The sequence below is a fragment of the Harpia harpyja genome, chromosome Z (genome assembly GCF_026419915.1).
Source record: "Harpia harpyja isolate bHarHar1 chromosome Z, bHarHar1 primary haplotype, whole genome shotgun sequence".
Taxonomy (NCBI): Eukaryota; Metazoa; Chordata; class Aves; order Accipitriformes; family Accipitridae; genus Harpia; species Harpia harpyja.
This window is the reverse complement of record NC_068969.1, coordinates 37,801,909-37,823,250: the sequence shown is the minus strand read 5'-3', so window position 1 is coordinate 37,823,250 and position 21,342 is coordinate 37,801,909. Positions and strand designations below refer to the sequence as shown.

General features: G+C 44.3%; 1 protein-coding gene across 7 annotated transcripts in view; it reads right to left on the bottom strand.

Moving 5' to 3' along the window:
* The window catches only part of PALM2AKAP2 (PALM2 and AKAP2 fusion), a 283,007-nt gene that overhangs the window by 162,459 nt on the left and 99,206 nt on the right, over positions 1 to 21,342 (bottom strand). For all 7 annotated transcript variants that reach the window (XM_052778157.1, XM_052778159.1, XM_052778158.1 and 4 more), the window contains exons 4-5: positions 1,367 to 1,481; positions 738 to 759 (exon numbers count right to left, since the gene is read on the bottom strand). In XM_052778157.1, coding sequence (XP_052634117.1) covers positions 738 to 759; positions 1,367 to 1,481 — 137 coding nt within the window. The remainder of the gene's footprint in view (positions 1 to 737; positions 760 to 1,366; positions 1,482 to 21,342) is intronic.

The following is a 21,342-nucleotide window of genomic DNA, read 5'->3' as shown; positions in this document are numbered from 1 at the left end:
AAAGACATGTACTGAGAATGAGTGTCTAGAGCACAGATTTATCTGCAGATGGATCAGCAGGATATCCTTCCTGGGTCCTGAGGGTCCTGGAGAAGCACTACAAGGGTCTCTCTAACTTCCTGGAAATCAACCACATTATTTGCTCACTCAGACACCTAAACTTATAGCTCAGTATTTAGACTGATCACACATAGTGTGACACTGAGTGGACAAACTAGGAATTATTACATCCTCATCCACCCATGTGAGGTTTTCCTTCTGTAAGAATCATCACACAGAGAGTATCATTCATCAGTGAAGTAATCTAATTTTAATAGTTGTTCCTGTATATTAGGAATAGTCCTCATTGTATTTAACTGTTTATGAACAGAGCTTGAGCACATACAATGGAGAAGATTTACCACAGAGAGGTGAAAAGGAGTCTGCAGTGCAGGGCTATCATGTGGTGAAAGGGGCTAATAACAGAAGCTGTACGATGTCTGTTTTAAGTCATCCATGCTGTTCTTTCCCCTTGCTTCACATAAGAGGTGGAGGTCTGCCAAAGGAATACTGTTTCACCACAGTAGTGATGTTTGTGCTTGCACTATAGCAATACCAAAGAAAAAGGCAATGGCTCTAGCAATAAATCAGAAACATATAATGAAGAGAACAACTCCCATGCTGTAAACCTTTGCAACAAAGCTATAGTAACAACTCTTGTTAAATCCAAAGCTATACAATAATAAAAAGGCACTTACCACCATCCTGGTGTGAGAAATTCTGCGAAGGGAAAAAATAAGACATTTGGTTAAACTTTTTATATGTGGGTATAATTTTCATGAAGTCTTGATTTTTATGCTAGGCTTGCTTTTATGGTTCTTTGTAATTTTTAAATGGGTAACTAGGGATGTGGCTCCTCAGGTTTAGGTGCCATTAGAGGCTGAGGGAGAGGGACATGGTGTAACTAAAAGGAGAACACTGCTGTTTGTTGCAAGCTGTAATGTTCAGAAGTGGTACTTGTGGTGAATGCCACTATCTCTGGGTGCCACTGGGAGCAGGGAAGTTTGAGATGCCTTTCAGGATCCTGCTGACATCTTTCAGTGGGGCTGAAAGCTCACGTTGTTTCCCTGCAGATAAGCTAGGGACATAGTCTCTGAAATCCCCTTTCAAAAAGCTGGAGTGGGAAGGGGAAATCCAAATAACCCAATCAAAATAGATTTGACGCCTCTGTATCTTTTCTAGTCTTGTTCATCCTGGTTTGAGCTACGTGCTCTGCAGCTGCCCTCAATCTTCCCATAAGTGCATGAATTATAACTGCTGCTTTCAAACAATGCTAAGAGTCTACCTTGGTTTCAATCTGTGCTCGAGTGCCCTTTTTTTTTAATACCTTTTGCAAGTTGTCAAAGGATTTCTCAGTCTCCTTCAGTTTCTCCAAAATAATTTGTTCTTTGGCAGATATTTGGGATTCCTCACTTTCTAATTTCTGTATTTCTTGTTCCAGCCTGTGGAAGACATACAGACATGCACATACACACAAAAATAAAACATGTAAAAATTATTTCAGTAAGCCATTGTTTCCTAGGTATGAAGTAGCATTTCAAATGTCATCAGGAGCAACTTTCACTCTTGTTATTCACAACTGGTTTCCTAGCACATGAAGGGCATGTGAATGATTTGTAAACCAGACATCTATTTAAAAGAGACACAGTAATTCTCTTATTATCCATTTCTGCAAAAGCATGTACAGATTGACTAAAAATATACCTCGGTATGCCTTCACCCCAATTCTGTAACACCTCTCAGATATGCACTTTCATTTTAGAAATCACAGTATGGGATATAACTGTAAATGTGCAGTAATAATTGGAGGAATAGGTGTCTTCTAACACTTCTGTACTCCAGACAATGAAACTCGGAATAGTTGTTGGAAGCTGGCAGTCAGCCAGTTGTGTTAGGGATTTCTCTTGAACCAGTACTTTGCCCATTCCTGACAGTAAAACTTTGGGATACCTCTCCACGCTTTCTAGTGTTACTGCATGATACTGGGGACCCCAGAGGCTTCAGGTAATAAAATACACAGGCTGCTCAGAAACAAACTTATTTTGCTAGGCAGTAAGCATTCAGCACTCTCATTTCTCTTGGTGAGACCTAATGGCACTCACTCCTTAAGGTGTGTTGATTGTGATTTGGGATACACTTTAAGCAGGGTTAGATTCTCCATTACTTTAACTCAAACCTCCTTTTATTGACATGGTTTATGCAGGTGCAGTAATATTCCCTCTCTCCCTCTATTTTTACGTATACCACCATCTTTATTTTCTCACTTTTGACCAAAAAACCCCCAACCTGTAACATGAGCTAAGATGAACACTTTTGAGCACGGATAGTTACCTAAAACTCCCTTGTCTACAGAAAGAACTGTAGCTTCTCACAGCTTATTGGACCATATTTTTTTGAATGTGACAATTCAGCATTGCCCAGTACTTTCCTCACCCATGGCTGCTTGCTCCTGCCTTTCTGCCACCGCTTCTCAGGTGAAGGATCAGTGCCTTGATCCAAGCCAAAGGGACATATTTTCGCTCTTTCCCAGCCCTGCTCAGCACTGGGCTTCATTAATGCTTGTTCGATCACAAGGCAGAGGGCGAGAAGAAGGTGACAGTGAGCAGCCAGGGAGGAGGGAGGGAGGGACTGCTCCTTTCAGGGGCTTGACAACACGAGTTGCTTGTGAAATTCATGTGTCTAAATATACATGGAGGGGTCTAACTTAAGGCACCCACCTGGGAAATTTTTACCCACTTTCTAATTGTGCAAGGATAAAAGATGTGTGGCACTTGCTGATAACACTTTTCATTAGAGGGAGGCAAAAGTATCACAGCCTCAAGTTGTTGCAGATGGAAAAAGGCAGATTCTCCTCTCCTGAAGTATGTGAATACTTAATGGTCTTAAATTTGTGGTGGTTTGTCGAACCGCTGTTTTTCTCTCTTAAAGGCAACTCCCTCATCCCCAACTTGAAATGGCTTAATTCCAGTGATTTTAAAATGAACTGTTGGAAAGTTCTGCTCCAATCCACTTAATATTTTCTCCAAATCAATACAAAAACTTAAAAAATGCAAAACATTTTGAAACAAAATATTTAGTTCTGCTGAAATGGAACAATTTGATACTGGATTGATATTCCCCCTCATGTTGTCATTCAGGAAGAATGCTTTCAAAAAATACTGTTTTATCTTGACTTTTCTTCCCAGGAAATTTTTAAAAATACCTAGTGAAGTGAAAAATTAATTTGTCACTGAGGTCAGTCATTGTCATACTCCTACTTAATGAATTTAGAAGTCAACAGGAAGGTGGCTTCTTTTGCTTCCCTATCCCTGGGAACATTAGTAGATCCACATACATTTATACTTTGCTGATAAAGACATCTGAAGTATTCTGCTGTGCTGTCTGCTGAAATTACATTGTGGAGCTGGGTGAGGTGGGGTTTACTGGTATATTTCTTTTCTTCCCAAGTTAATCACTAAGCAGCATTTTCAGGATACATATTCTGTATCCTGGTACATTTTGCTCGCTATATGATCCAGGAAAAGACTGTAAAATGGGAGTGCGTAGAAGTCAGCAACAACAAAATACAGGGGAAGAAAGAAGTCCTTTTTCTTTCAAATAAACTGGACATTAGTTAATAATTTATGACAATGAAAACATACGTGGTGTGAGGCAACTGATGTTGATGTGAGTAAGGTTATAAGCAAGTAGAGTCCTTGTAATTTGGGGTGATCATAAGTGCACCATTTTTTGTGCACCAGCTTAAAACTAGAATGTTTGTCATGAATTTGGTTTGGTCATCCAGAGAAAGTTTCCTTCTAATGCATGCACATGTGCACTTGCACATGCACACCCAGCAACTGATTTGATTTATATTTTCTTACTTTCTGGCTACTTGCTGTTTTGTTTTTACTTGTTTATATCGCCTTTATTCTCCTCTCCTGGTTTACTTCCTCAGTTTCTGCTTCCTTTGTGCCAGCCTACCCTCACCATTAAAACAAGTTGGGCAGGTAAAACATTAGGTTACCCTACTTTGACAAGACATCTTGTGGGTTTTTTTCATGAATCTCTTCTTCAGTTCCTTTTAGAAGTGGTATTAACAACAACTTGCTAAAGTGGAAAGGGATGGAGACATAGCTGCCAGTATTTAGAAACATGGGTGAAGCTGGTAGGGACACAGATTTCCTATGTGACACTGAATAAGAATGCATACAAACTCATCCCACAGGTGCAAATTGGCCTTCTTCCACTGAAATCAGTGCAGGCAGACTGAGAGTCTCCCAGGCACTGTGTAGAATGAGTCTGAATACCTAATTGTGGCAGGAAAAATACAGATCATTCAGCCAGAAGGTACCTGTTACGTGGCACAGGGGTCATATACCAAGCATTAATATCCACAGGAGGTTGCTTTACACCTTTTTGCTCCATTTTATACCACTCTCATCTGTACCCTCTAGGCTTAAAGGCTGAGGTAACGCTGCTGAGGTGCTGAGGTAACAAATACTTAAGGGTACAGTTTCCATGTGAGATGTTGTATGTTGTATACATTCATCAGTAAACCACCTGGGCACCACAGACCTCACTGGAAAATTTGGACCTAGAGTCTTCACCACTTCCTTTGGCCATTTTAGCTAGGGGCCAGCAATGTAAAAATTAAAATCATAATGCAAACTGAAGGTTGTTTTGCACACTTTTTATTTTTTTAGTGAGCTTCATATGATCAGAATTGCTGAGTGATAAGAACGGCCTGCTTTTTTGGTAACAAGAGACAACAGAGATGCAAATTTGGCCTGAAAACCAAAATGCACTAATATCACACCTGTTTCGAGCAGCATGCTACATAATGGTTTAAATAGTAATAAATCCATTCAGAATGCACATGTACACATACGTACATATACAAAGTGCCTACATTCTTCCCGTGTAAACCTGTTAAATATTGAATAATGTCCTTTTCTTCTAGCCCAGTTTAAAAAGGATGTGCTTTAATTGTCATTTGACACCTGGCAAGGAAACCTTATAATTCCCTTGTTCCTGGCTTCTTAGCAGATTTCAGGCTGGCATTTGAAAGACGGCCACAACAATAGTCAGTTAAATAAACAACTACAATATCTGGAGTGCTGAAGTGAAAAAAATAAGAAACAAAACGGACATCCAGATGAGGTAGAAGTGGTGTAAAACAGACGGTATTGCTGCTTATTTGCCCAAGCAGTTATCTGATCACAGAGATTTGCTAAACTGTTTATACAAGGAGTAAAAATGGCTCAGGGACTCCAGAGTTGCTTTGACATGGGTATGTTTTTTCAGTGGATGTACATGGAGCCCTATTTCCCCAAATACCACAGAAACAAATGGGAGATTTTGCCAGTCAGAAAGCCAAGCCTGCCTGGCTACTAGTCTGTCTGTCCTGTAGCTTTCTTCAATGGACGGCTGCTATAAGCACCTGAGGGTATAACATGATTTTCAGTGGGGCTGAGAAGAGCTGCCCATGTAAGCCAGGTGACCCTCCTGCTCACATTAGTGGTGCTGGCCTGCTATAAAGGGGAAGAAACCACGAACAGCAGAAGGGATGCTGTCTCTTGGACAGTATTTTGCTGTTGTTTGGGGACACCCCGATTCCTTGGTTAGTAAGATTAAAGGCTCATAGGATAATTCAGGCTGGAAGTGACCTCAGGAGGTCTCTAACCCAACCTCCTGCTCAAAGCAGGGTCAGCCGTTGAGATCAGATCAGGACGCTCATGGCTTCTTCCAGCTGGGGCTTGAAACTCCCCAATGATGGGGGAAAAAAAAAATTTTTTTTAAGGCTACATAGTCGGTAGCTATCAGACATCATGCCCTGCAAAATTCAGACCAGAACCGTTCAGTACTGCAGGGGAAGGGGAGGCAAACAAACTGCTAAAGGAAGTCTGGTCTGTGTGTTTGGTGGCATTTCAACATAACCAGGTGGCTATATGAGTGTAGGCAAGGCACCCAATGCAGTTTCTGAGAGGACTGGAGGCAGAAGCAGCAAATGAACCCTCCTGCAGAGACGCAGTGATCAGGGACCAAAGGAGCTGTTAGGCAGCACAGAAGACTAATTTAGGTGATAAAAAGGGGAGTTAAGAAGGGACATCTAAGAAGTGAAGAGGCAGAAGGAGATGTTTGGCACTGTGGTATGTATACATGTGCATTTATGTTTAGCACTCAGTACCCTGCAAACATTATGCTTGGATATAGGGCTCTGTTTTGTGTTACAGCCTGAAGGTGCTGAATGCTCTTTCTCTAGGTGAAGGCTTTCCTCTGTTTCTCATGCTAAGGTGTTGAAACCCACAGACTTGGGCTGTCATTTTCCTCTCTGCTGAAAGGCAGAGGCTGTTCTGGCCCAAGGTGCCTTTACCTCGACCCCAGGAGGCACCTTGAGCAGGATCCTGCAGGGCACTCACACAGCTGGTGCAGAGTCACACTGCTTTGCAACAGGAGCACACAAATCCCAGGTAAGCAGAACTATGCCTGAAGAAAACAGCCTCCTCTATCCAGCTAATTAACTCCGGCAGACATGTGATTTCTAGAGATACATACATTTGGCTCAGCAGTGTATTGTTTTTCGGGGTGGGATGGTAACAGCATTATAAACAGGGAGAACAGCTGCAGGTTTATAGACCAGTTTCTTTAGCCTGTACTAGCTCTGCATGCTGGGTTGCACCTGAGAAATACTTATGTCATTTCTGCAGTGAAGATAGAAATGTAATAGAAGTTATGTCTGCAGCATACACACTGACATGTCAGTGGAAACAAGAACATTCATCAGCACTAATAAGGAAAATATACAAGTATTCAGAACTTAAGAGGAAAACAGGAAAGACCGAATCAGGGTAAGCACTCGAAGGGAAAAGGTGACGGATGCATATGTAGAGTGGGGGACGGCTCATCTGTAAACTGATTATTTTGCTATTGCTTGACTGACACCCTAAATCAACCCTATATAAAAGGCACAAAAAAGACATGGCCTGTCTATCAGTAATTAGTGCCAGGTCTCTCAGAGCTGAACATCCTGAGGTGTTACAGCTGGTATTAAAATGGCAGATTCACAAGCAGAGAACTGCAACAAACCCCTCTGATGTTTACTAAACAGAAAGTTAAACACCAAGTTTAGGGATAACTGGGCTTGCCTTTAGGGATGAAACTGATCTCTGCACAAACTCCGTGCCTGTTTCAAGGATCTTGCCCTCTCAAAGCTTTTGACTATACAGAAAAAACAGAAACTGAAACTTAACGTGCAGGATCCAACCCTTCTATGAGCGGATCCATGTGCCTTTTCCCACAGTGCAAAAGAGCACTGGCAAAAATGCTCCACTCCATGGGCCTCTCATTACCACTTCTTGGTCACTGTAAAGGTTTTTGGGGCAGCAGGGTACCTGTTAGCTCGCCCAGGTTCAGAATAACCTTGGAAAATGAACTTGCAAAGGGAAAGGGTTCTCCCTGCAAGATGTGTAAGTTTTGCATTGAGGCTCTTGAAACCAGCAGAACTGGGGAAGATATGGGGAACCGTACCCTAAATCCCAGTCCAGCACCTCAGTCCTTGACATGCTTCCTATACCCGTATCCACTGCCAAGCACCAGCAGCCTGGCTGTAAACCAACATGCCTAAGAAACTGGAGCTGAAACTTACATGCCACAGCCATGAACAGTGGCTTTCATCTGCTGTAGGGGAGGGGGGAATCACTGACTAATACTTGATTTAGTTTCCACATTGGCTTAGTTTTCTTAGCAAGCACTGGCAGTTGTGCCAAAGCCAGCTGGACCATTCGTAGATGTCACTATATATCAACACACAGCCAGTGCTGATGGCAAAAAACCTGCTTGATTTCAGGTCTCTTGCAGGATCTGAAATGGGATTCCAGAGCTGAGTAATTCAATGCTTCTTAGTTTAGTCTTTCTGCAGAGCTCATCCTTTTTGAACAGCTCACCCTCAAAGAGGAAAGCTGGCAGTGCACATCTTGTGATTTCCAAAAGGCTGTTGTTTACAGAGTGCAGCTGATAATCAAACATAATTAGCATCTTTGAAAAGGCAAAACCTCTGTGACTTGAAAAACTGGGAATACATTATCACCAATCAATGCTTGGAAATGAGATTCAGACATGATGCTGAATGAGTTGCTCTGGTAATCTATATGAAACTTCCTGGATACATAGGAAGGGAAACCATTCCCTTTACCAAGCAAAAGTTGCATCCTAGTACCAGCTGATGAACTTGGGAAGAGAGGAAAAACTTGCTGTAATTCTCTTTGCTGTCTGAAGTAAATGTATAAATGTGTGCATAGAAAAAGAGCTGTATATTGATCTTTTGCATCTGCCTTGTTTAGGACCAGGTTAATCCCTGCTGGGTTAGACAAATCAAGGCCAGCAAGTCAAGCACTGGACACAGGATTTCTTGAGCTAAACATGATGATGTGTAAAACCCAACAATCATTACCCTGATCTAGTTAGTAAAATGTTGCCTGCTGCAGGTATAGAAGGCTTAGTGTCGACATAACACAAATGCTTTGACTTGGAGTTGCAGAAGTTAGATGATCAAGTCCCTTTCCTTGCCAAAACAACACTGTTTGTGTATTAATTTTTGTCCGTGGTTTGCCTGATGCAGCATTAAATCTCCCAAGCATGGGGACCTCCAGTGCTCTCTGAGGTGACTCTTCTTCCAACTGGAACAACTTTTTCATGACCTGCTTTTTCTCTATTTTAGAAGGATGTTATCTCATTCCAGTATCATCCTCATATCACCTTAACACACTTCTTACCCCCACGGCATTTACAGCCGACACTTGTTTGGGGACTTTTACGAGCGTGAGCTTTCCAGGGCCAAGTTCTTCCAGTCTTCTTCAAACAGGAGATATCTCCAGCCTGGGAGAGACTGCAACCTTAAAAACTTCCCACTCTCTCAGGAGAGGGCAGATCACTGACTGGAATTCAGTGAATCACTGTGCCTTGGATGCTTGCCCTTACAGGATAGGAGCACATGGCTTGACCCTCCTTTGGGAAATAGAGGGGAAGAAGGAAAAAAAAAAACCAAACCCTGGTCTGAACCCAGTCCCCTGGCCAGTGGCCAAAGAGGTGAAAGAGCAAAGAGTCCACTTATTTTCTCCCTGTCTGCTTATACCGGAATATTTGGATCTGAAAGCTCCCGTTTGTGCTCCTGACCAGCTCCAGGCAGGACTTGGCAGATCTGACCGAAACCCTTCATTTCTCTGACCAGCCAAGTAAAGACCCCGAGAGCTTAATCCACTCTGGCAGAGTCTGGCTTTTGAATCATCCAGCTCTTGGAGCACTTGTGTTTAAAACAAATGGCACAAATGTCCTGGTTTCTCGGCCCAGCCCTGTGAGATGAAAATGGATATTTAGGCTCCTCCTGGTAAAGCTGGGTTTTGTTTTGCATCTTCAACATTGCTATTGTTTTCTTCTTCCCTCCCAGCCCAGAAAGAGGGCAAGCCTCCTGCTTCTGGAGCCTCTTGGTTCAGTGTCCAAAATATTAAAATAAAGTAAAGGAATTGAGAGCCACAACTGATATGAAACACTCAGGCTGCACAAAACCAAACACACAACTCTCCGTGTCCAGACAGACAGGGAGTCACACCGGACAACGTATGGGACTTACACTGCAAGTACAGGGGCACATCATTTGTCGTTCATTGTTCAGTACTTACTGGGATGGTAGGAGAAAGGCAGGGAAGATAAAATAGTCATCTGAGAGAGGACATTTGCAGTGTACTTTGTAATTGGAAGGTGAAGATGCAAAGACTCAGGGAAGACACAGAACCCTGCAGAAACTTGCTTGGTCTCCCACAGCTTTAAGTAATTTTGGCAGGCCAAGCACCAGGAGAGTTGTCCCTGGGATGCCTGAGGACACACAAGACGACAAGAAACAAACATACCCATGTGGCTTGCTGTCGTGAAATCCCCTCCCCCTCCCACGCTGTGCTTTGCTCCTACCATTGAGGTGTACTTCAGTGGACTGGCCAGGCACTTTGAGCACTGGGAATAGGGTCCAGAAAGGTCACAACGATTGTGGTGGGACCTGGGTTTGGAGGGCATGTGTTGCAAGATGTGGTCCAGGCAAATGAGGGTTGCACGTGCAGTTCCCTCCAGCACAAAGTCCCCATGCACGGCAGCACGCACTCAGAGACTAGAAAAGCAACACAGGTGTGGCCAGCCCTGTGAAAAACAGTTTGCTGGCACATTGCAGCTATGCACATGAAAATTCATTTAGGTTTAGCAACAGATGCCAGATGCCAGTTCAGCTGTACAGTGGACTCTGTTATTTATATCTTGGGAGAGGTCCAAGAAATAGAGGGAGAGCAATTGGGGGATGACTTTTGAGTGCTCGTTCTTCCATAGTGCAGCAACACTGGCTACTGCAGAATTACCCAGGGTAGCGTGGATGTACAATCAAAAAGAACGGGTGACCTTATGCAGCAGCCATACTACAAGCTGCCAAGCAAGGAGGATGTTTTTGTGCAATTCCTATACGTACTGGTATACTGGAGATACACATTCAGTTACCTAGCAGCATTTACAGGGAAGGCAGGAAGCCTGGAAAAGGGTGTGAGTTTTATCTCCACCTTCTTTTTTAATGAAGGGAAGTAAAAAAAAAAAAAGAAATTACTAAAAGTATTTGCCCTGAAGAGATTTCAGGCTCCCATGTACAGACTGGGAATACCCTTTTTGTCCACAATTTATACTATCAGCTGAGAGATGAGCTGCTAAGGGTCATGGGGAGCTCAGGGCAGAGCATGAGCCAGGCAAAACTGCCTGGTAGAAAAGGACCTGGGGGTGTTGGTTGACAGCTGGCTGAATATGAGCCAGCCGTGTGCCCAGGTGGTCAAGAATGCCAATAGCACCCTGGCCTGTATCAGAGATAGTGTGGCCAGCAGGACTGGGGAAGTGATCATCCCCCTGTACTCAGCACTGGTGAGGCTGCACCTTGAGTACTGTGTTCAGTTTCGGGCCCCTCACTACAAGAAAGACATTGAGGTGCTGGAGCATGTCCAAAGAAGAGCAATGAAGCTGGTGAAGGGTCTAGAGCACAAGTCTTATGAGGGCTGTCTGAGGGAACTGGGGTTGTTTAGCCTGGAGAAAAGGAGGCTGAGGGGAGACCTTATTGCTCTCTACAACTACCTGAAAGGAGATTGTAGCGAGATGGGGATCAGTCTCTTTTCCCAAGTAAAAAGTGATAGGACGAGAGGAAGCGGCCTCAAGTTGTACCAGGGGAGGTTTAGATTGGATATTAGGAAAAATTTCTTCACCAAAAGGATTGTCAAGCACTGGAACAGGCTGCCCAGGGAAGTGGTTGAGTCACCATCCCTGGAGGTATTTAAAAGTTGTATAGACGTGGTGCTTAGGGACATGGTTTAGTGGTGGGCTTGGCAGTGCTAAGTTAACAGTTGGACTCTATGATCTTAAAGGTCTTTTCCAACCTAAATGATTCAATGATTCTATTACATCAAATTTACACTCCTTGGGTTGCAGCAGAATGGCCATAAGGATAGCCTGGGAGCCAGCTGCTGCAAGGTGGGTCCTATAACCTCCAGGTTAAGTGGCTATCCACAGCAGAAACTTCAGACACTGGCTGTTCAATTTTTATCCTTATTGAAAATTACAGCTGCTTCTGGAGGGGCTGCAGCAGAAATGCAATAAACTTCTGCAAGCTCAGAGTGCAAGGAGTGCTGCACTGAAAAGCAAAACACATGGGAGGCTGGGTTTAAAGGTAGCACTGTTAGTTAGGGCTGGAGCGGGCGCATGGTCTTCTGCCTGGACCTCAGGTCACTGCAGCTTTTTCCTCAACCATCTGCTCTGGCCTCTTGCCCTTGGACTGCGAGACCTGTGTAGGTGCTCTCTGTTCTCCTGGCTGCTCTTCCCAGGGAGCCGACAACTGTCTTGCACAGTGAATCTTGCAGAGAGCAGTGGTCCTGTCCCTCTCAGTCACCCATGGGCCACTGCAGTGAAGGGCAGGGGCAGAGGGGACAACACAAGAGGAGAACCTGGCAGGGCTCCAGGACATCAGGATATCAGCTCTGGTGGTGACCCAGAGTACTGTTTGGGGACTTCACGATACTTGTCTGCTCCTCAGCTGTGGAGCACTCTTGTACCTGAAATGTGCACAGGACATGCTTGGGCAGCAAGCGAACTGATAGCAGTTATCTGTGGAGCACAGGAATCAAGAGCAGACACTGGATGGTGCCTTAGAAGCATGACAGGTTTTCCCAACTTGTCCTGAATCCAGCTTTCCTCTCTGGACCTGCTCAGCCCTGACTCCTTTGCTCTGATTTTAATGCTTCTTCCAGCATCCACCACCCCTCCAACCTTGTGAATCAACTGTAGCTGCATGCTTGGACTAGAGAGAAGTGTTGCTGTGACTCGCTCTCAGTTTCAAGTAACCAGAGACCTACAGGTTCCCTTGATTTAAGCTAGCTCCTCAGCCCCAGCACACTGGTACTGTTTTCTGCTAACACAGTGCAGAATACCAGAGGACAGGCAAACATGTTCTATACCAGCCTTGTCCATCTCCTTTTCCTTTCTTTTTCCTCCACCTGTTCTCTTTCCTTTTCTACGTCCTCTTCCTGCTGCTTGCTGCATCCTTTCTCACTCCTGTGCTGACATTCCTGGTGGATCCCATCCCTTCATCACCCTTCCCTGTGCCCCATGCCTGTCCTTCTGGAACATCCTGGCCACCCCTGCCTCCCTGCAACTCGCCTGCTCCTCGCAGCCTGTCTCCATTCGTTACTTCTCCAATCATATCACTTCCTTTCCTGTTAAAGCATTATCCCCATGTGTACTGTCTCCTCATTGTCCTTTCTCTTTTTCTCCTCTCTCCCTCATGTAAGCCAAGGGCATTCACTTTTGACTGTTCAACCAACATTCGTATCTGCAGGCTGGCTGTCTTGTTACCTTCACTAAAGGTTGCGCTCCTCAGTAAAGAGGTGTTCAGAGCACAGGGGATTATGCTTCACAGGGGACCAAGACCCTTTCCAGCTTCTAGGGTGAAGCGTGCGTGCAGCTTTAGAAGTTCTGTAAATATGTTACAGAAAGGGGAAAATCTAAGCATCAGCTGCAGCTGATGGGATCACCCATACTTCAAGGGAGGAAGTCTGTGTGTGCTCACACTGCAGTGTTATATATAACATATTACATATTATTTTATATATATATATAAAAAATAACATATAGTATGTTATATAACTATAATTCCCTAAAAATTATTACTCACCTTCTGGTGCATTTCTGTTTGTCATAACCACTGGGAAATGATGATACAGGCTGCATGAATGCTGCCATTGATGTTGAGAGATGCCTGACCGTGCTACCAGCAATGGACATCTTGTTAGTGCAATGCAATTTTTCAGTCTGTGTATAGGAGAACTTTCACATAAAAGGGCCTGGAAGAAAGTTCATGAGTCCACCAGAGTGAAAAGACTTAATGGGTTTTGGAGACACTTGATAATATTTTTTTCCCTATATCTTTCCATAAGCTGTGTGTATGGCCTTTTTGCTCAGAGAAGAGTGAACGCAGAGGAACAATGAAGCCAGGGCCATGAGTCCATGCAGTGCACAGCACTCCCTGGGCTGTGCTAATCTGCAGCTCTGATTATCCAGGGTGAAGCATGGGATGTACATGATGTGGAATGTACATTACTCTGCCCCTCACTGGGGACGCTCAGAAAAGCCATTTTGACTGTGCCATACAAACTCCAGCAAAGATATGTACATCCAGACATTCTGAGGAAAAAGAAAGTCTGTCATTTTACAGAGCTAGCAAGTGACCTAATGAAAAGACTTTCTCTGTAGCCAGTCTACATACAACAGACGAAAGTGTGTGCTGCTGTTTTTTCCCTTCTGAATTTTTTTCTCAAATGCACTTTTCCTCTCTTGCTCAGCTTGTAGTGACAATTCTTTCTACTAGTTTTGCGCCAAAGATTGGGTTTTTTTCAATCTCAAGGACATAAATACTTTTGATGTAAATATTATTCTTCCTCTGATGTACCCATTACTTAGATTGCCTGGAATGGATGCTAATACAATGTAGCAGTAATTACATCAACATTTGCTTGTTTCTCTGCAGTGCCACATAGTTCTTAGCAAACTGAAGATCTTTGTTAAGATAAATAGTAGAACTGCAGGAAAAAAAAATCACGGACAATTCTAATTTTCTGGTTGCACAGATAGTTGATAAGATGTAGAAGTTCTTTAATGCCATGAAGATGTGCACCAAAGTTTCACTCTGAGACTCATTGCAAGTGTTGTATCTCTTCTGAAGAAATTATTTGAAATGATGCACTGAGCTACACTATAATATCTCTGGTCTTACTGTTCACGCAAGGTATCTAGGTAAACAGCAGCACCAAAAAGCACAGTATTATCTGCCTACTGTAATGCCCATTCAAGTCAATGAGAAGATTAAGGGATGTTTAAGGCAAGTATATACTAGTTGTTGACACATATGTTAGATATGTTACAGTCCAAGCCTAACCAGGAATACCTGAGAGCACACCTGAAAATGCTCTGATTTGTGGATTTGCCCTAATACATATATATGTAGATATGTGCACACTGAGTGAAAGACAAGCTTTTTTCTCATACAGGCTGCCCTCCCCCTGCCCCCCCCCCCCCCCCCCCCCCCTTCTTATTTCTTGTCTTCCTTGAATTCCTGCACAGGTTATTTCCACGCCAGACTCCAGCTCAGTCTTCTTCCTCTGCTGAGGCAGAGCACTGGCTCCATCCAAAGTCAATGGCAGCTTGTTCCTTACTGCTCACAAACCAGGATTCCATTCCTTGCAGGTTTCCCATTTTGGATATTTTGAATCCCTGCCTGCCCCCATCATGTGTGACTTTAAGCAGTTTAGGAGCACACACAGATGACTCCTGCATATGGCAATCTGATCATCACTGAAAAGGTACAGCAGTTATTTACTAGAAAAGCAATGTTGACAAAAATAGCAATCATGGGCTAGAGTTGTCTGTTTTATCCCTGCTGTAGCCTCCAGTAAATCACTTTGCCTCCATTTCCCCACCTTGATACAGTACATTTTGCCAATCCTATACGGTCCAATCATACATCAGACCATGCTTATCCCTGGTAGATCTGTTAGCTGGTATTATTAATTATAGATGCTCACTGTACATGTGAGATTTCTGTGATTTTTGGTTTGACTTGACTCAGATTTGCTGCTAATGACTGCACAGACTTTATAATGGACGTCTGGTGCAAACAAGGCATTATCTATCTGCTTTCTGCAGTGGTGGCTTAAAAAGTGCTGTTTCAAGGAACATGGTACTTACAAGCCTACTTGTTGATCTAAGAAGTAAGTGCTGCCCAGCATCCAGCACTCTGACCTAAGGTACCCCATGTGATTGACTGAATGTAGTCTGAGAATAATACTAAAGATGAAAATGAGCCCCAGAGGATTCAGGCTGTTACACTGAAAATGTGAAAACCCAACCAAAGCATTATAATTGGTGTGATGACACCTCCCCTGCATCCTGGCTGTCATGTGGCTGTTAAAGCACAACTAGTTTACTATCATGGAAAGCTGCAACTTACAGGGATCCCATCTGCCTCCTTCAGACCTTTTTTTAACAAACCATTCCTTGCCTTTTGTGTTGTGCTTTAGTCACGACTGCCTGAACCTGTAAGTGCCCTCAGAAGCCCTTGACAAAGGAGTTAGATGGGTATGTGCAGCTGACAGTCAGTGTGCTTCAGGCACTGAGCTTTATTAGGTCCTTTTAAAAATTCCCCATATTATGTGGCCCTCACAAATACACACATGCCTTCCCCTGCACTGCTTGCCAAGAGCGACTTGGACAGCAGGGACAGAAAAAGAGCAGCAAGGCAGGAAGGGGAACACCCAGTAGGAGCTGTTACTTGTTTTATTTGTTTCTTGATGCAAACAGTTTCTTGGATTCTGTCCTCTGCTGTCATTCACTTACAGGAACTCACAGTCCATTTTTCCAGGGTGAAGGCTGATGTGAGGCAAGGAACGTGTCCTGTGGGAATGGACAGACTGTCCACCAGGAGCAGCGGGGCATGCACCAAGCTGCTGCCACCCTGAGCACAATGACAGCAGCGTCCCGATCCTGCTTCATGCATCTGACCTACCTTAGAGCTTTCATGTTGTGTTTGTTTATTTATTTGTGCTTGGCAGCAAGTGTCCCCGTGCCCCAGGAAGCACTGGAACAAACGTGGCTTCACTGGGGAAAGGTTTTGCCCTGGTGGGGTAAATCCAAGGTTATCCGAAGTGCTCCTGCTGAGGCAAATCAAGCCGATCAGGAAGCCCCCAGAAACGTGGGCTATGGTCGGTTTGTTGTTTCCACCCTTAGACATTTCCTGCTATTGTTCTTGTCATTTTCTCTGAATGTCCACCGGGCTGGTGGGTGGTGTTACTACCGCCGGCAAGGATTTTTGGGGAGGCTTCCGGTCCTGTCAGGCACATGGAGAGCTCTGTGCTATTCCTTTCACAGGCTCCCAGCACAAATTTCCAGCACACACATGCAGGGAAGGCGGGGCTGTGGTGGTAACTGCATCTCAGACAGCAAAGCAAAGTGTCTTTTTCCTCTGGCTGTGCTCAGCCAGGCAAGAATGAAATCATGCCATAGAACGATGAATGAATTTTAGCTCAAGAAATTGCTTACCACCCCAGGAGAAGCAGGTGGTGGGTGGGTGGAAACAGCAAGTCCACAGCATCCTGGGATTCACTGAGAGCTGTAGAAAGCTGAGGAACTACTGACTGTACTCTAGAAATTGACTGCTCTGGTTTTATCTCTGCCATCCAGAGCCTGGTTTTCTCTTGCCAGGAGTACAGGAGGTCACCTACAATGGTCTAACTCCATCACACCATTAGAGGACCAGAAGAGCTTTAACTATCCAGGCCTCCAAGGGACAATGCCCATATCTCATTTTTTAATTCTCTGAGTTTCATGACTATGTTTTTCTTTCATCAGATACATCTCAAGAGTTCCTACCTGCAGTGGGAAGGACTGAGAGGAGCTGGGTGCTGCGCTCCCCGTGCTCCAGTCTCAACTGGAAATCACAGCAAACCAGTTCCTAGACTTCCACCACCTGCTCAGGTAATCATGAACACATCTTTGGTTTTCATCTACAGTGTAAGACAACTTCCCATGCTGTGGAGAAATTGTGAGATCGAATTTGTGCTTGGACAGCATGTGTAATACTGCAGAGAGATCCCTGGAAGTGTGTCGTTTCTGAGCTGTACTGGTGAATAGAGCCAGCTACAGAGCCATGTGAATGATGAAACGAGTGGGAAAAATTGCTCTGAGATTGCTTGGGGCTTAGTTTTCCAGCCCTTTGCTCCACATTACCTAACATCAGCCACACCTGAGTCATTGCTGTCTGATCCCTCACAGTGCTGGAGTGTGAATAAAAAAAAAGAAGAGTGAGTTTAATAACGTGACAATGACCTCCTTTTTATTTTCCACAATGGATCATAAGTCCCCCTTACTACCTCATGGAAAGTTGGAATGAAGCACAATTTTAATTGCAGGAAGCTGAAAAGTTTGTCTTGACTTTGTGCTGAATGTTTGTGGTAGAAGTCAGCTGATAGCTTCCTGCCTGCGTGTGTCTTGGACGGGTGAAATTCTTGACCCCTGGACTTCCTAAGAGCCACAGAGCTTCCAAGTCAGGATAAAGCAGGCTTCTGGACTGATTTGGTTCAGGGGAGGAAAAACCAGCCAGTATAGCACCTGCAGCCCAGGATGGGTTAGAAAAGGGATTATTTTCCTTTTTAAGAGAACCTTCAAAAGCATGCCAGGATCTACGTTTTGATGGTTGGCCCAAGGCTGGCCACAAGGCATAGCAGAAAGGTGGCAGAGGACTGCATTTCTGAGATTAAATATCATAGAGGAGAACCTCAAAGCCATCTAGCAGTGTGGTAACCCCCTACTTTCTGATAGATTACTTTGCACTCAGTTCATTATTCTTTCTGCAGCAAGCTGAGGAAAGCCAAGTGTAGCCTGACAGGTTCCTGGCTACAATCCTGGGGAGGGGCTGACAGGTCGTGAGGAGCTGGTTCACCTTCTGTGGTTTCAGTGGATCCCATGACTATGCAAAACGTCCTCCCAGGGATGTCCTTGTCTGTGTGAACAATCTCTAAGCCTGGAACGGTGGTACTGAAGGATGGGGTAGCAAGGGGAGCTGGTCCATGTCACATGTCTGGAAATTCCTGCTATGTAACGAGGGAAAAGAGGCTAGTTTTGCAGGACTTTCCTAAAGTCTAAATAGTTTATTTTGTCTGGTTTTGAGTCTCACAGTGATCTTAATCACCGAGAATTCTGACCTGGAGAAAACCTCAGCTGAGTCTTGGCAAACCTGTGAACATTCTTGGTTTTACCTGTACAATTGGCCCTCTCTTCTCCTGTCTGTGCCCACAATGTTTTTATGTTGGGACAAGGCATTCAAGTAAAATAAGTTCTTGTAAGAATGGGCAATAATAAATGTAAGACCATTGTGAAAATCTGCTCAGGTTTACAGCACTGACAGAACATTTTCATTTGCTTTGTCTAAAATTTCACAACAACATGAGACCAAGGGCAAAGGCTTCACAGATGCCCATATTATTGAGAAGGCTATGCCCCATTTCCCAGTTTACTTCATGCAGGCAAGTGTGTACACCCTCAGGGTATGGGAAGTTAAGAAATTACTGACCAATTTTTAAGTTACAAAACATGCAAGTAGGCATCTGCGGGGATTTACAAAAAAAAGCTTAAAAGTGATAGAGATGCTCTTGAAAATGGGATGTAGGTACTTTTGAAAGTTTGTTTCCTGTGATTTCCATGCCAATTGTTGTATAGTTATGAACTTTTCCAGCTTTATTGTTTAAAGAGGCTTCATCTGTGGATGTTTATGGTTGAAGTGATAGGGCAGTAGATGATCGAGCAGTACTCAAAGCCTTGAATTTAAACAAGAGAGATAAACAGGCATTAAACTGTAGGTGTGTATGTAGTTCCAGTGGTTTGAATAGACAAACTGATACACTTGGATGTAAGCACATGTTGAAGTGTCTCTCTGACTCAAGGCTTAAAGGGTAACCACATTAATCTGCTGAAGACAGCTCAAAAGTAGGAAAGTTGTCCCAGTGCTTTGGAATGGGCAGACTAAAAATGAAATTGAACTAAAAAAGCCTTATACGAAATAAGGCATAGAAACTGAGAGCAGCAGCAACAGTCTGGGAGCGGGAACAGCATAATCATACATTATGACTACCACTAGATGAGGGCAGTTGGAAGTGCAGGCTGTTGAGATGACTGGCCAAAGGGCTGGTAGGTTAGTCGCTAAGCACCAGATGGACACCACCAACTGTCCAAATGCTTTCTCTCTCATTTGTAATTGGCCTCATTTGTGGCTGAACTCCCTGGCTTTGCCTGCAGTTCTCAGCTCTGCTGTTGGCAGCCCCCTTGGCATACACCCTGCAGCCAGTGTGCAGGCTCCCATCAGCGTGACAGTCCCTGCAGGAGCTGTGCCTTGGCCGGTTATGCCCTCATACTCTAAAAAAATTTGCCTCATTAGCAGTGTGAAACACCCACAGCACCATTTCTTGCCACTCTCCTTTACTTTTTTCATTTTTTTTGTCTTCTCTTATTGATGTCAGCTGTTGTGATCTGTCACAAAGAGGCATTTTGTGAGGTTGGTACAGGACTGCTGGTATTTGCCACCTTACGCTATGTTAACACTGGTAAGTAGGAACAGTCTAAAGATGCAGCATTGCGCCCAAGCCAGCTGTGCCTGTAAGCCTCCCTGGCTTCTGCCTGGTGATCCAAACCCAAACTGAGTGCTCTTGTGGCCTTCTGGCTATAGGGCTGCTCTGGTCCCTGCTCATTGCCCCACTGCATGCCTCCTGCTATGTATTTGGGACTTGTAGCATCAAGGTCAGGAAGTCCTCTTGCAGAAAGTCCTCGTGCATTTCCTTGTTCCTGTCTTCTTCACTGGCATGTCCTCTTTGGGAAGTACTAAAGTCTTGAGGCCAAGAAATCCTTGAAAAACTCAATTTCTGTGAAACAAGGGAACCTGGGAATGACCTTGTGCTGAGCTCCAAAAACTCTGTGTGGATTGATTTGTAGAAAGACACAAACCACAATTTAGATGGGGAAACGTGAGTTGCCTGATTCAGGCTACTTGTGGATGGCTTGATGTTTGAACCTAAAGATGACAGGAACATCTACTTGCCTTGGAAAGGCTGGTCATACAACAACTGCCCATGTGAAGGCTCAGCCCAGGAGGTGGCTGCTGTCCCGCACAGGGCTTGGTGGGTGCTCTTGTGTTGCAGAGAATGGCTCCTGCCTGGCCTTGCAGCACAGCTCTCACCATCATGTTTTCACAGCGTAATTTCTGCCTATGGCTGGCTCATGTGGGTGCCACTGAGACAGAAAGTAGAAACTGTTTCCAAAAGTACCAGGCAAACTGCCTCACCACTGCTTTCCTGGTGTTATAGTCAGCTATAGTCAGGGAAAGAAAGCAGAGGGGTGCTGCTGCTTTTGAACAGGTTGGTACAATTGCAAACGTGAAGAGGTCCAAAACTCAGTAAAAAAAAGGTGCTGGACAAAGGAGGGGAGTGGTTTTCTCTGACAGCACACCAGCAAGAGCTGGGGAGAGCCATGTTCAGTTTATTATGTCCATGTACACGATGTAGGTAATCATGGATGGATTATTTTCACCCAGAAACACAAGTTTAGCTGTTGTAACTTGTTCAGCTAACCTGTCAGCTGAGAGCCAGCAGATGACTCGGTGTATCCTGTCTGTGGTCACTCAGTCCTCCAGGAAGGCGGCTGAAGTTGTGCTTTACTCCATATTTGCAGAGGGCTGGTGGTGGACAGTGGCTCATTACCATGGCTTATCTGGAACATGGTAAGGTGATGCATTCTGGTAACCTGACCATGAGTTTGAGCCCTTCCTCTCTTTCTGTTTCAAACTCCTGCCCCTGAAATCAGTATTGCGGTAAATACCCACTTGACAAGAGTGCTCTCAAAGACTGTGGCCAGGGGGACCAAGAAAATACCACAAATAGATGCAACTTTTTAATGTCCAGTACATCTTGCACAACCCATAGCTATTTTCTCTTTTCTCATTTCCCCTTAGCCCTCCCTCATGCATTTCTCCTTTGTTGAGTCTTGGCTCTTCCCATAACAGATTGCGTGGAGATGCACATCACAGATTAGGAAATGCTTGTTTAGCAGTTTTTTCCCTAATAAAAAGAATACAACAAACCTTCAGACGTACATGCTAAATGGACCTAAGGAGCACTGCAGAATAGCCCCAAATGCTAAACTTCACTTGTGCTCCTGCACCAG